At 39.3% G+C, this 14,056-nt stretch overlaps 1 protein-coding gene across 1 annotated transcript in view; it reads left to right on the top strand.

Annotated features, from left to right (window-relative positions):
* Window positions 1–8,398, top strand: part of LOC122667731 (protein ARABIDILLO 1-like) — a 34,382-nt gene extending 25,984 nt beyond the window's left edge. Inside the window, exons 9-12 of the mRNA XM_043864132.1 lie at window positions 6,571–6,746; window positions 7,206–7,427; window positions 7,965–8,049; window positions 8,179–8,398. Of these exons, the coding sequence (XP_043720067.1) occupies window positions 6,571–6,746; window positions 7,206–7,427; window positions 7,965–8,049; window positions 8,179–8,355 (660 nt within the window). The 3' untranslated portion in view covers window positions 8,356–8,398. The remainder of the gene's footprint in view (window positions 1–6,570; window positions 6,747–7,205; window positions 7,428–7,964; window positions 8,050–8,178) is intronic.
* The last annotated feature ends 5,658 nt before the right edge of the window (window positions 8,399–14,056 follow it).

The following is a 14,056-nucleotide window of genomic DNA, read 5'->3' as shown; positions in this document are numbered from 1 at the left end:
TGTCATCTCCACAGGGTGGCCCTTGGCCTCTACCACCACCATGCCGGTCTCTTTGGAAGCTAGAAGGAAGAGCATATGGCTCAAGGGAGGAAGCAAGTTCCATAGCTACCCTATGGTCTCCTCACTCTGCAAATAACTGCACACCTCATCTAAGGATGGAAGAGGAGACCTGCCCAAGATTTGTATACATATGGGCTCATAATCCGGGTTCAATCCACCAAGAAGAATAAGGACACGCTCCTTCTCAAGAGAATAGTTGTTAAAGCATTGCCAAGGCGTCGCCTAGGCGACTGCTGCTATAGTGCAGGACGCCGTGCACTGGTTTAATTGGTATCGGACCAGGTTCTGGCACTTATTTATGCCAAATATCATTTAAATAAATGTTTACTTAAGATATTATTCATAAATAAGCAAATATCCCCCTATTTGAATCCAATAAAAAGAGTTAAAAAGTTAAATTCCAAAAGAATAAAAAGTCAACCCCCCCAGTTCAAGAGTAAAAACTGGATTTTTGGCGGTAAGTGAAATTTTCAACTTTCTAATGCTGAGTTGTTTTCTCAAATCTAAACATTCTATAAATCTTAATATGGTAAAACATTTCTAAAAACCCAAAGTTTGGTAAAATATTCATTTGTTTTGATATTTAAAAAAAATATTTTCATTCTGAATGATTTTGACAGCATTCGCACACACCAAATAAGGTTTGACTGGAACATAACTCTTTCAATATAAATCAGATTTAAGCAATCTTGGATTTGTTGGAAAGCTGGTTTTGTGTTCTACCTAATACAAAAAGCCTCATGTAAAAATAAAATCATTTGATCAGTCAAACTTCTTAGAGAACAAAAACATTTCTCTAAATCGAGAGTTGTTTAATTACTTATTGATAAGAACATATTTTGTAAGAACAGTATAAACCAAATGTATGTTTTGATTGTTTCAAACTTCCAATAGTTTGCTTCTTGATTCTGTTGTCTTCTAGTTCTATGTTGATTTTTGATGACTTTATGTGGCTTAATATTGATTTTTGATTACTTAATGTGACTTAATGTTGATTTTTGATGACTTGATGTTGACTTGATGTTGCTTAATATTGATTTTTTATAACTTGATGTGGCTTAACTGTGGAGTTTTCGGTCTCTCATTTCTGATAGGTAGGAGAGCTGGGCTCTGGAGCTATAATAGTGCCATTAATATGACCAAGTTTCCCTTTACTCCTAAGGGAAAGCTTCACAGAGTGAGCCTAGTCAAAGTAGTTGGTGTTATCGAGCTTCACAATGGAGATCTGGTGGGTATCAGAATTCTCAAAAACTAAGGGGCTACCAGAGTAGGCTGTGAATCAATTGAACCACTCCCGGAGACATCCGAATCAGGCATAGTGTAGAAAGGTATCCAACAATATGGAAAAAATATCCAAACCAAGTGGGGAGTACACACTCAACCTAAATACACCTTCCTATACAAGTAAAAAATCCCAACCAAGGGAAACAAGCATCAACTTTTATAAACTTCCACTTAAACAAACCCTCCAAAGGGTAGCATCAACTCAAAGAGTCCATATAAGGCATTGCATAACCATTTCACAACTAGGAACATCACACATTGCATTACACATGCAAAAAAGAGAGTAAAAACCAATATCAGTTGTAAATGGCAGATCACAAGAGAAGGTTCTGCATTCTCTCTTCCTCCCAAAGTATTTTGGGGTGTGTGCTATGTGCATGTTAATAAGTTTGTTCGGAATAATCTTGATCCTAAGGCCCTTAAGTGTATTTTCCTTGGCTATGCTCCCTTTACAGAAGGTTATAAGTGCTAGCATCCATCGTCCAAGAGGTGATTACTCTCCCCAGATGTCACCTTCTTTGAATCTATACCCTTCTTTACTCCTCATCTGCCACCTCTTCAGGGGGAGAGTAGTTGAAGTGAAGAGGTTATTGCTGTTGTCCACCCCTTTCAACCCTTTCCCATTCCTTCATTTCTTCTTGATGTGGGGAAACATAAGGGTGTGGATGTTGTTGATGTATTAGACCATTTCGGGGGAGCTGGTACTGAAAGGGAACTTAGCATTGAGAAGCTTGACTAGGAGAAGGAATTACTTGTGTATAAAAGATAGGAAAGGAAGACCTGCCAAGAATCCTCTTTGGATCCTCATCATGAGCCCCTTCTTTCCAAGCTAGGTAATACTTCTTCCCTTCCTTTTGAGTTAGATCATCCCATTGCTGTTCGAAAAGGAACGAGAGCTTATACTAATCCCATAGCCAAGTTTGTTTCCTATGATGCAATGTCTCCTACAGGTATTGTTTTCTCCGTTGCTCTTTCCTCAACTCCTACCTCCAAGAATCTCATTGAGGCCGTGTCTGACCAAAAGTGGAAGGAAGCTATGAGTGAGGAAATGATGACCCTTGAGTAGAACTGTACTTGGGAGCTTGTAGATGGGTCTAATCAATCAAGTACCGATCAGATGACACTATTGAGAGATATAAAGTCAAATTGGTGGCCAAAGGATATACTCTGGTGTATGGAATTGACTACAGGAGACACTTGCCCTTGTGGATAAATACAATTCGATTTAGGTTCTTTTATCATTGGCGGCTAATAGAGACTGATCATTGTATAAATTGGATGTGAAGAATGCATTTCTCCATGGTGACTTGGAAGAGGAAGTGTATATGCAAACCCCACCAGGCTTCAAGTTTCCCTCAACTGAAGGGAAAGCGTCTTCTTAAGAAAGCTCTATGTGGCATCAAATAGTACCTAAAGTTTTGGTTTAAGAAGTTTAGACAAGCTATTTTGAAGAATGGATACACCCAAAGTTAGGCAGGCTGACCATACTGTATTTATCCAATGAGGTAATGGTACCATCACAACTCTAATTGTCTATGTGAATGACGTTGTGGTGATTGGAAATGACAAGAGGAGATAAAACGACTTAAGTCTGTCTTAGCCCAACAATTTGAGATTAAGGACCTTGGATTCTTGAAATATTTCTTGGGAATTGAAGTGCCAAGGTCACAGAAAGAGATAAATATCTGTCAAAGGAAGTGTGATAAACTTATTGAAGGAGACTGGTTTATGTGGATTCGGGGTTCGAAAACCCGACTCAGATCGCTTACAGACCCACCCAAGTTTTAGATAACTCAAATCATAAGCAAAAGTGGCAAAACAGTAAATATTTGAAGTTTTATAAGAGCAATGGCAGTATCATAATTAAAGGGGATCTTAAAAGGTAAATAAGGTAAACTAGAAGAGAGGACATAATTGAAATTACATTTAAAGAATATGGGTAATCCAGGTATTAAGATGAAATAAGGACATACCAAGGGTAAGGATTAAGAAATAAGGGTATAATGGGAAATACCACTGAGAATTATTAATTATTAAAACGGAAAAAAGAAGAATTTGTCTTCTTCCTTTGTGATGCCAGAACCCAGCGGTAATATATGCAGCTTCGATTGATGGAACTCAATCACTTGGAGCCCAACCAAACTAGAAATTGGGAATTAAATTAGTTACTCAAATCCCTTCTATATGCAGAAAAAATCAGGCCAGTAAGTTAGCCTTATAACTTGAAAAATCTTGTGCAACTGAACCTGGCGGTAGTGACAGGTTAGATCTCAGTTGAAGAGCAGCAACTCTCACCAGAAAAGGAAACCTGGGTATGAAACTTCAGGGTGTGACATGCCGTAAGGTGCATGACCTTCGCTCCAACTTTCAGGAAGGACATGAGAGTGTTTCTTAGATTTAGTTCAGATCTGGTAGGTTGCAATCACCGCCCAGAACAGCAAATCGACAGAAGTAAAATAAGACATAGGGAAGAAAAGAGAATCAGAGGAGGAGAGAGAGGTACAACAGCTCTTGGCAGCAAGGTAGTAACCAAAAATTCATTCAGTCTCAAAAATCTGATGTCTACGTATTACATTGAATATAAAGAAGACTCTCTTGTATAGAAACCTAACTAAATTGGAAACCAGCGAAATGAAAAAAAACAAACTGAAATAGAAAGTAAATAACCCCATGCAAAATTCCCTACGTATCTACTCAGCTTCCTAAAATAAAGAGAATAAAATAAACCAAATATTGCATGTTAATCCCAAATAATCCCTAATTAATCGAATATCTAACTGCATCACTGGTATGTTGGGCTAAAAACCAACAGACTCACCTATTGATCAAAATTGCAAGTTAGGTGAAGATTGTGGACCATCCCTAATTGATGCAGGGAAGTACCAGAGGTTAGTGGGGGAAGTTGATCCATCTTTCTATGACTCACCCTGATATTGCTTATGCTGTTGGGGTAGTGAACTAGTTTATGCAAGCTCCCAAGAGTGGACATATGGAAGTTGTGTACCACATCATCAGGTATTTAAAGTCCAGCCCAAGAAAAGGATTGTTGTACACTAAACACAATCATTTGAGGATTGAAGGCTACACTGATGTTGACTGGCCTGGATCTGTTATTGACAGAAGGTCTACATTAGATTATTGTACATTCGTCGGCGGTAACCTGGTTACATGGAGAAGCAAAAAATAGTCTATTGTAGCTAGATCAAGTGCACAGGCAGAATTTAGAATCATGACTCATGGAATTTGTGAACTTCTGTGATTGAAGAGATTGATTCTAGAATTAGGGTTTGATACTGAGGGATCTATGCCGGCTTTACGGTGACAACAAGGCTACCATAAGTATAGCTCACAATCTTGTTCAACACGGCCGTACAATGCACATTGAGGTTGATCGGCATTTCATTAAATGAAAAATCAACTTTGCCTACTTTTGCACTTCTTTTGTGAGGACAGACGGTCGATGACCGATATTTTCACAAAAGTGATAATCTCTCCAGTTCAATAACCTCTTTTGAGCAAACTGGGCATGTATGACATTTATTCTCCATCTTAAAGGGGAAGTGTTAGAGTTCATAGTGTAAGGGCATTATGAGAACTCTATTTGATAAGCTTGTATCTTGTATTTTTACCTCCCTAGGCATCCTTATGTTAGTATGAGGTATTGATATTAGGGCATTGATGTAATCTTACATATGTCTCTCCCCTAGCATTCGTATCCTTCTCTTCTTCTTCCTCATACTCTCCTCTCTCTCTCTTTTCTTTTCTCGTCTTACTTCCTTTTGTTCAATTTTATCTCTTTGAACTTAATGTTATCCAGTCCAACTGTAAGTAGGGCAAATGGGCAGGTGCATGAGAGTGCTCTTATTGTATCTTTCTTCTGGAACTTTTGGCTATTTGTGGCAAACCAAGGCCATGTTTGAGAGCACTTGTTGGTGTCCGGAGATGAAGCATTATTGCTTTTCTTAGCTTTTGGAAGCTTCCAAAAGCTTATCCAGGCGGCCCTTATTTTTATAAGTTTTATTTTTAATGAGTCTTTCCTTATAGCATTGGCCACTGTGAAGTTAGTAATACAGTTACAGCAGCACAAGAATGTCTGAAATTAACTTTCTAAAATAACAAATTAACAGCAGCTTTCCTGTCAGTTTCGGTCACTTCCATCTATAATATTATATCAGTTTTGGTTATAAAAATGTAGATTAGTTGGGATTTTACTCACATTTATGACAGCTATTGTAATGGTCATAATGGTCAACTACAATGAAGGTCAAGCTTGGTTTATGACGCTATTAACCTTGCTTAAAATGATATATCATTTTTATTGGGCTACTTATGATTGAATGGGGTTCTGATAGTAATATAAGATGTTGGAGTCCTGGACTTCTTTTAATGTTAACACTTGGGAAAATGGAGGATTTATATACTTGTTACAGGGTTTATGATGTTTCACAGTGCAGCGCTGCACATGGTTCAACAATTTGACTGAACCTATTTATGGTTTCAGCCAAGAAATGTCAAAATTTCCTGATTCTCTCTCTCTCTCTCTCTCATGTACTATTCGTCTTCGCCTGAGAGCAGAGGAGAGCAGAGGAGAGCAGAAGATAATGCTGAAAAATAGAGCAGAAAAGTAGAGGACCAATTTGGCTTGGGAAGGAAAACCGGAAAAGAGAAGAGGGGACTGTGAAATGGAAGAGGAGGTGAAGATAATCTCCTTAGTGGAATTGTTGATCAGGGAAGCGACCTGGGCTTGGGACTTCTTGACAGTGAGGTTGGACTCCCAGCTGTAGAGGTGGGTGCGTGCGTGTGTGTTGGGTCCTGGCCTGACCAATTCAGGCTGATTTGGAAAAGGATTTCACTTACTTGAACCTTGGCTGCAACGAGTGACAATAGTTGGGTTTTGGTCTCAATCCAGGTCATCCTGAATGCTTCAAGTAGCTGCATAATGCATTACATGTTCAGATATATGTGTTTAGTTCTCTCTTTCAGTATGTTCCGTGGTACTTACATATGGAAACTTTTGCCTCATGTAGTAATTCTTGGGGTTAAAGCTTTGAATCCCGTATCTTTTGAGATAGTGTACTCAATTTCTAAAAATAAATCAGAGATCTGTATACATTTATCTTTCTACAGATTCCTGCTTAAGTGTATGTTGATTTGTACTAAAGTAAGAAGTGTTCTCATTTGGCCTGCTGAAAGTGTTTTGCATGCTAAGAGATGTTACTTTTACAGGATGTTCATGAGACTGCAGCTGGGGCACTCTGGAATCTTGCCTTCAATTCAGGCAATGCTCTTCGTATTGTTGAGGAAGGGGGAGTTCCAGCCCTTGTTCATCTTTGTTCTTCATCAGAATCAAAAATGGCACGCTTTATGGCTGCTTTGGCATTAGCTTACATGTTTGATGGGAGGTACATTATTAATTTGGTTACCTGCATAACATGATGAGCTTTTCTATATTCACTGCCCCTCAACTCCCAACTCCTTTTTCGTGCATATCTGTGCTTGTATGTTCCTTAGTTCAGTTATTATCTAGGTCTTAAAGAGTAATTACCTATCCATATTTTCAGCCTACTCTTGCGTAACCATTTTTCAGCATGATGATATGATATAAGAGGGAAACCAAAAGTCCCTGAATGGTATGAAATGTAGTGGTTTAGTGCTGTCAATGCATGATGATGTGGATGATGGTACAAAAATATGGTATTTAACAGAGATCATGGTTTCATGGATTGGTTGGCTGGAATTGTTCCTACACTTATGTGGTTCAGAGGATGATGTACTTTGGCTGATGTGCTCTGCGAACATTAGAATATGTACTTTTTTGATGGTCCATATGCATTCTAAAATGTTATGCATATCTTGTGCAGAATGGATGAAATTGCATTGGTAGGATCATCATCAGAAGGTGTTTCAAAGAGTGTCAGCTTAGATGGTGCTAGGAGGATGGCCTTGAAGCACATTGAAGCCTTTGTGCTTACATTTTTTAATCCACAAACCTTCAACACGGCAGCTGTATCATCAGCTCTTTTAGCCTTGGCACAAGTGGCTGAAGCAGCACGTATTCAGGAAGCTGGGCATCTGAGATGCAGGTTTCTGTTTCACATGTCATGTGCATCTATCTAAATTTTTCTATTGATTGCTTTTCTGATATACCTGTATGCTCCCCTTTTTTTGTCGGACATCATTGCCAGTATAAGAAGTGAATATGAATTGCTGGACACACTGACTTGAAAACTTCTTCCTGATTTGACCATACAATTATTTTTATACTGTTACTAATAAGAAGATTTTGTACCCATCTTAGTTTATGTGAACAGTCAATATGTTTTAACTTATTTAAGCTTATATATGGAAACAAGAAAAAATTTATTTCTTGAGGAAGTAATCTTCTTCTTTGATAGATGCTTACCATTTCTGTCATGGATTTTATGTTTCATTTTTAACTGATTACGTTGTTCATCATAAATGACTCTCTGATATATAAGTGTATGTTAACTGTCATTTCAATCTATTAATTGTGCCTAGCAGGGTTGATGTATGTTGAAAGTTAATGTTCTACTTCTTAAGTCGCTTATGGCTTCTATTTTTATTATTGTTATTATTTTGTTTGTTTATTGATTTTTCAGCGGAGCTGAGATTGGACGGTTTGTTGCCATGCTTAGAAATTCTTCTTCCATACTAAAGGCTTGTGCAGCTTTTGCTCTTCTCCAAGTAAGGACAGTATGTCCATCACCCATTTCTGCCTTCTTTGGGGTTAATTTCTGACAGTTCATTCTAAATTTTGATGGAAAAGCCGAAAATGTTGCCTGTTTAAATGAATTCCTTTGTTCTTGGTTGCAGTTTACCATCCCAGGTGGCAGGCATGCAATGCACCATGCAGGTCTCCTGCAGAAAACTGGAGCAACTAGGGTCCTACGTGCTGCTGCTGCAGCGGCAACAGCTCCTATCGCAGCCAAAGTCTTTGCAAAGATTGTACTCCGGAATCTTGAGCACTATAATGTAGAAGCTTCCTTATGAAGGACCGATACAACAGAAGCAACGAGTTTTTTCTGGCTCCAAAGTTATCTGCTATAGAATATCCCTATAAAGTGATTGTGGATATGTTAATGCCCAAATGTGAACTGAATTTCTCAAGGAAATGGTGTCTTGCTCTCATATGGGTCTTTCTGCACAAGCAGTTCCGCTCAAGATTGAGTTTGATTATGATGTGCTTGAGAATCTGGAAACAGGGATGGTGATTAGGTCAATAGGTCTATTTCTTATACTCTCTTTTTTTTTTTTTTTTGACTTTTTCTTTTCCTTGGGAGATTGATGTGCGTGTAATGTTTCCTCCCTTTTGTGATTGTTTTTGTTCTTAGCATTTGCAAGGTACTGGGGGTGTTAATAGACCAGTATCTATCAGTTTTTGCATTTCTGTATTCATTAGAAATTTCTTATATCATAATTATATATTTAAGCTATTTAGGACTTGATAACTCTGGCAGAAAATATTTTACCCATTTCTGATTGTTGGCTTCATTTTGTGTGAATTTTATAGTGATTAAGCAAGGTCTCTTTACCCCCCTGCAATTTCCTGCCCGGTAAAGTTCCTACGGTTCCCTAACAGGAAGGGGGGGTTGCAATGACCATTCCACCCCTGACCAAACACTCTGCCCAGGTGGGGTCCATCCCCCCCTCCCCCCCCCCCCCTTCTTATTAGAGGCACTAGGGGAACTGTACTGGTCAGGGAATCGCAGGGGATATTTTTCCCAAGGCCTGGATTGAATCCTTGACGGCTTGATGTTTCCAGTAAGGTGTTGCTGCCTATAGCTTTGCTAACACAACATGCAGGGTGTCCTTTGGATAGGGTAAGCGCAACATGCAGGGTGGTCGAGGGTGGACATGCTGCCAGTGTAGTTTGGTATTTACTACACGCCCCACTAATTAGGCGTGTAGAGGGAATGAGAATAACAAGGAGAGAGTGTGTTTGAGGAGAGAGACTGCGGCAGACCTGTGGTCCTGTACACACTAACAGCGTGTACGACCTCCCCCCTCTACCTCTTTTTCTTTTAATGAAAGAGAAATTGTGTATTCAAACACGAAGATATAAAAGACTCAATGTCCATTACCGCATCCATAGATAGTTTTCCCTTGTGTGATCTACAAACTAGGCAATCTGCTTGATCAATGCACTGTCATAGTTTCTACTATAATGGTCATTAACTAAGAATGGACGGTTCTCAACCAAGATGGTAGCCAAGTACATTTCTAATCTAGGTCTACCAAATCCTATGTTATCAAAATGGTGGAAATTTTTTTGGAAACTCAACTTACATCCTCGATTTAATTTTTTTTTTTTGGCATGTCTCCCAGTCAGAGCCTTTATTTCGAAATGGTTTTTAGTCATCCTTTCATGTATTTTATGTGGCTCTTGTGATGAATCGATTTGACATATATTATTATGATGTGATTGAACTAAGCGTATCTGGGCTTCTGGTCCTCTCGGACTAAGAACTGAGCACCTCTCTGGCCCATACTTCATCACTCTATGTGCATCTTTACTTGCATCCCTTGATCTTAATAAACAATTTATTTCTTTATTTTTTTCTATTTTCATTATAAATTGTTATTATGGTTTGTAAGAAACAATGTTGTTATATATGACACTTCAGTTGACCCCTTATCAGTTATCAAATATGTTTTAAAATGGGCAAATGATCTACGTATCTCATCACCTACAATAAATTCATTTATGATGGAATCACCATATTATGGATTTTCTAGTATGCATCATATCTCTGGTTCTAACACTATAATGAACTTGCCTGGTTTAATTGTCGTAGGAATTTCTGAACCCGCTTCTAAATTAATCCAGTGGTAATTTAACATTTTGATAGATAGACAGAACTTTCTAACAGATGCAGGTTGCATAAGTGTACAGGATCCCATGGAGGCAGAACTTTTTGGTTTTCGTCAAGTTGGAAAGAGCTAACAAGGAGAAAATCCCCATAAGACATGTCTGGTTTTGCAACAAGGACCTCTTTCAGCTTTTTATTTCCAAAGACACTTATATTATACCCTAGAACTTGCTATATAATTTTTTTGTTTTAATTGAAAAAACTGACAACTTTAAAAACATTACTTTTCACTTTTGTAAGCACCCTACCTGTACCAAGGCTCCTCCACCTTTGTACTTACCAGTTTAAGTTTTTTTTATATATGTTTTCTTTCATCAAAAAAAGAACAAAAAAAAAAAAAATAAATAAATTTCTAATCCCATCCATCAAACTCTTCTCAGAACAGAATAGATTGTCCACAGCTTCCAATTAGTCTGAAAACACAACCAAACTGTTAACTTTGATCTCGTGGTTCCTGTGCCCAGACAAAGGAGTGCGCTAAAGTAGCGCTCTGCCCCTGGCAAATAAAAAATCTCATAAATGTTGATGCTCCTGGAAACTTCACTGTTTGCTCGGGCTTGCTTAGCTATAATGATGATCGAAAACACTCGATGCCTCAATCGACGAGTATTCTTCATCCACTAAACCTTTTGGCCTCTATTGACTGAGGTGCCTAGTTTAGGCGGCTAGCCGACCCTACTCTTGTCCAATTATCCATTCTAAGTGGAGCGTGAAGGCGAGAAGAAAGCAGATTGAACTATTGCCTAGCATTAAGTACAACGCAACAGTTATTTGGTGGCTGTAACATAGATGGCGTGCCCTAGCCAGAATACTCCTGCGACAACAGTGGCAAGGGGAGGCTAGCATAATATACTCAAAATGACGACTCCAAACTCATAGGGGAAGAAAGACGAGAAGGATTGGCCAAAATGCTTTTTCTTCTTTTTCCTCTTCCAACTGAGAAGGAGCTCAAAGCGAGAGGCGGCCCTTGGGGACATCAGTAGGGGAGGAATCGTTCTCATTATAATACAGTTAACGTAGTTAACACTCTCATCATAAAGTAATAGGGCCTCACATCATCTCGGCCAATTTCAGGATTCACAAGATTCTAACGGGTTACTGTCGTATTTGGAGTGAGTTACAATTCTGATTCCATTTGAATGAACGTACATTCCTACCAATTCCATTTGGAGGAGCTTTTAAGGCTTCTTTAGTTAATAGACGTAGTCTGCCATTAAAGGTCCTTAAACTAGCTTTAAAGCCATATTTCTATAAAGACTTCCATCTAAGAGAGGTTTTCCTTTATCCTATTTCTGCTTGATGCCATGAATAATGGGAAGGAGGAACTCATTAACTCAATAGCTCAATAGAAAGGCTGCCCTTACTCCATGCCCTATCAGTCATAGCGGGCAGGAACTACAACAAGATTAAGAGTCTAGTATTCCCTAATTCTATTCCTTCCTAAAGTCAGGAATAGCGGGAAGGCCAATTTTAAAGGCAGATCTCTTCCTTATGGATTGGGTGCCCTTTCCTAGTTCCTGCTTTCAGCTTTATGGGTAGGTTAGCTCAGTAGCTCCTGAGAAGGGCTACCCTTATCCAATTCCTTCTTGGACTTTGTGGGCAGGAAGAGCTCCTCATATAGTAGCTACCATTAGTGCTCTTACTTCGTAGTTCAGCTAAGAGGAGCCGTCCAGAGAAAAGGTATCTTATCCAATGGATCATATGGGGGGTTTCAGACCTCCCAAATCCCCGGTAGGCTTGGCTCATTTGTTCGGCTTCAGGTTGGGGATTGAAGGAAAGAGGTTCTACTACTAATATCCAGCGTAACAGGTATGGCTTGACGGCCTAGTTGAGCGCTTACCCTTGTTTGATCGGTTCACTTTTGCCTGTTTGATTCTAGCTACTTGCGTCAGCAAGACTCTACTCTCCTCATTTTAGCTTTGCCGAACTCGAGGATGAATCTGTTATCGAAATTGGATTGCTTGGGCTTGTTTGAGATACTCTCATTTGATCACTTATGCTTGTTTGATATATATATTTTCTAGTCCCGTTGCTGCTCTATTTCCATATCTTCAAGTGTTGCTTCCAGATTCCTACTGTTTTGATTCGATCACAGGAGCCATTCTAAAAGGCATGAATAGTCTTGTTAGGGGTGTCAACCGGTTGGTTTCGGTCGGGCTTAATCGGGTACCACTAATTTTAAACCTTACATCGTTACCGACCGTTTATGTGATCGGGTCTAGAGAAGCTAGGCATGAATACGATTGCATTCGGTCGGTCGGTCGGTTTTCGAGCCATAATCGGTCTCAATATGATTGGTTCCAATTTTATGGGAAAGGAAAGCGAGATTAAAAAATGGAATTATAAAATCAGAGAAAGAGAGAGTTACAAATAGGGTTACAGAGAGAATAGGAAAATCAGAGAAAGGAAGGAAGCAAGCTAGCATCAACAACAATAAGAGACTTCTTTCAGATCCGAAGCTCTTCAGATTTGGTGACGCTGCTCGCAATAGATCTAGCAACAACACCTCCCTTCAGATCAGATGACCTTGTGCAGCAGCGATCTTCAGGCAACCTCACGCTCAAAAGCTTCTGAAGTGGTGACCTCAGGGTTAGAAAACCTTCACGAGTAGAACGCTTTCCCATCTTGGTTGAGTGTCGTTCTCAGGAAATTGGAACTTGGAATGGGGAGTTCAGGATGGAGAGAGAGGGAGAGAGAATGACAAAAAAGATGAAAAATAATGGACTGATTCGACTAAACACTGAATACACAGTATGTATTAACAACTAGAGTTGTATTCGGATTTGGGATGGTGTAATTTAAAATTAAAAAACGAGAAATGATGTGAGATTGTGATTTGGTGGGACGTGTGCAGGGTTTACCACAAAGAAAAAGCACAGGTGTGTAGGATGTTGGGAAAAAAAAGGCAAGTGTATCAAATTAATGATTATTATCGGTAATGTATAGCATATTATATTATTTTGTAATATATATCTTATAATGTAATATATGAATCAAAACGTATTGATATATAACGAGAACTATTAATCGGCCAGTTGGTCGGGGTCGTCCTCTGCACTCGGAACGACCGAGTAATAAACGGTCGGTTCCAAATCCGACACGTTTATTATTCGGTCATGTCAGTTTTGGGTTATGATTGGTTAGGACAGATCGGTCTAACCAGTGCGGGTTTGGAATTGTTATCTTTAATTCTTGTCTCTTTTATCTAGAAACAATCTCTCCATAAAGTAGTGGCTGATATCTGTGATACTCAGATCTGTAATGAGAGCCTTTGACTGGTATGCTGTTGTAGTCTTGCCTCTCTTATAAAATTTTTGATTTTCTATTACATTGTGTCAAATCACAATATCAAATCTTTGTATCATTCATTCCGAATACCGACCCTCCAATCTCTCCTTCTTCCTCCTCCTGCGACCCCATCTACCACTTTCCCTTCTTATTTTTCCTGTAACTCCACCTGCCCCCTTATCTTCTTCTTTCAGCCTCTTCCATGAGCGCATCATTGCTTCATCTTCCTCGCCTCCGAGCAATGGCAATGATGATCCCCTGGAATCTAGACTTTGTCACCAACCGCTTGCTCAATCTCTACTCCCCACCACCACCACCGCCACCGCCACCGCCACTGCCTCCTCGTTCAATGTGCCCCCTCTGTGCACAGCTCCGCCATACACAATCTCTCCAAGTGCTGCCCCCTTTCATTGATTCCACTCTAGCACCAAACGCTTAGAACGTTGGTTTCTCTTCTCAATAGTTTAATTCCTAAATTGCAATTGATGAGACTATTATTGTACTCGTCAGTTCATAAACCAAATTCCTTGGTG

This window comes from Telopea speciosissima, chromosome 1 (assembly GCF_018873765.1).
Source record: "Telopea speciosissima isolate NSW1024214 ecotype Mountain lineage chromosome 1, Tspe_v1, whole genome shotgun sequence".
In the NCBI taxonomy this organism is placed as follows: domain Eukaryota; kingdom Viridiplantae; phylum Streptophyta; class Magnoliopsida; order Proteales; family Proteaceae; genus Telopea; species Telopea speciosissima.
Note: the sequence above shows the minus strand (reverse complement) of the source record. Positions and strands in the feature narration are given on the sequence as shown.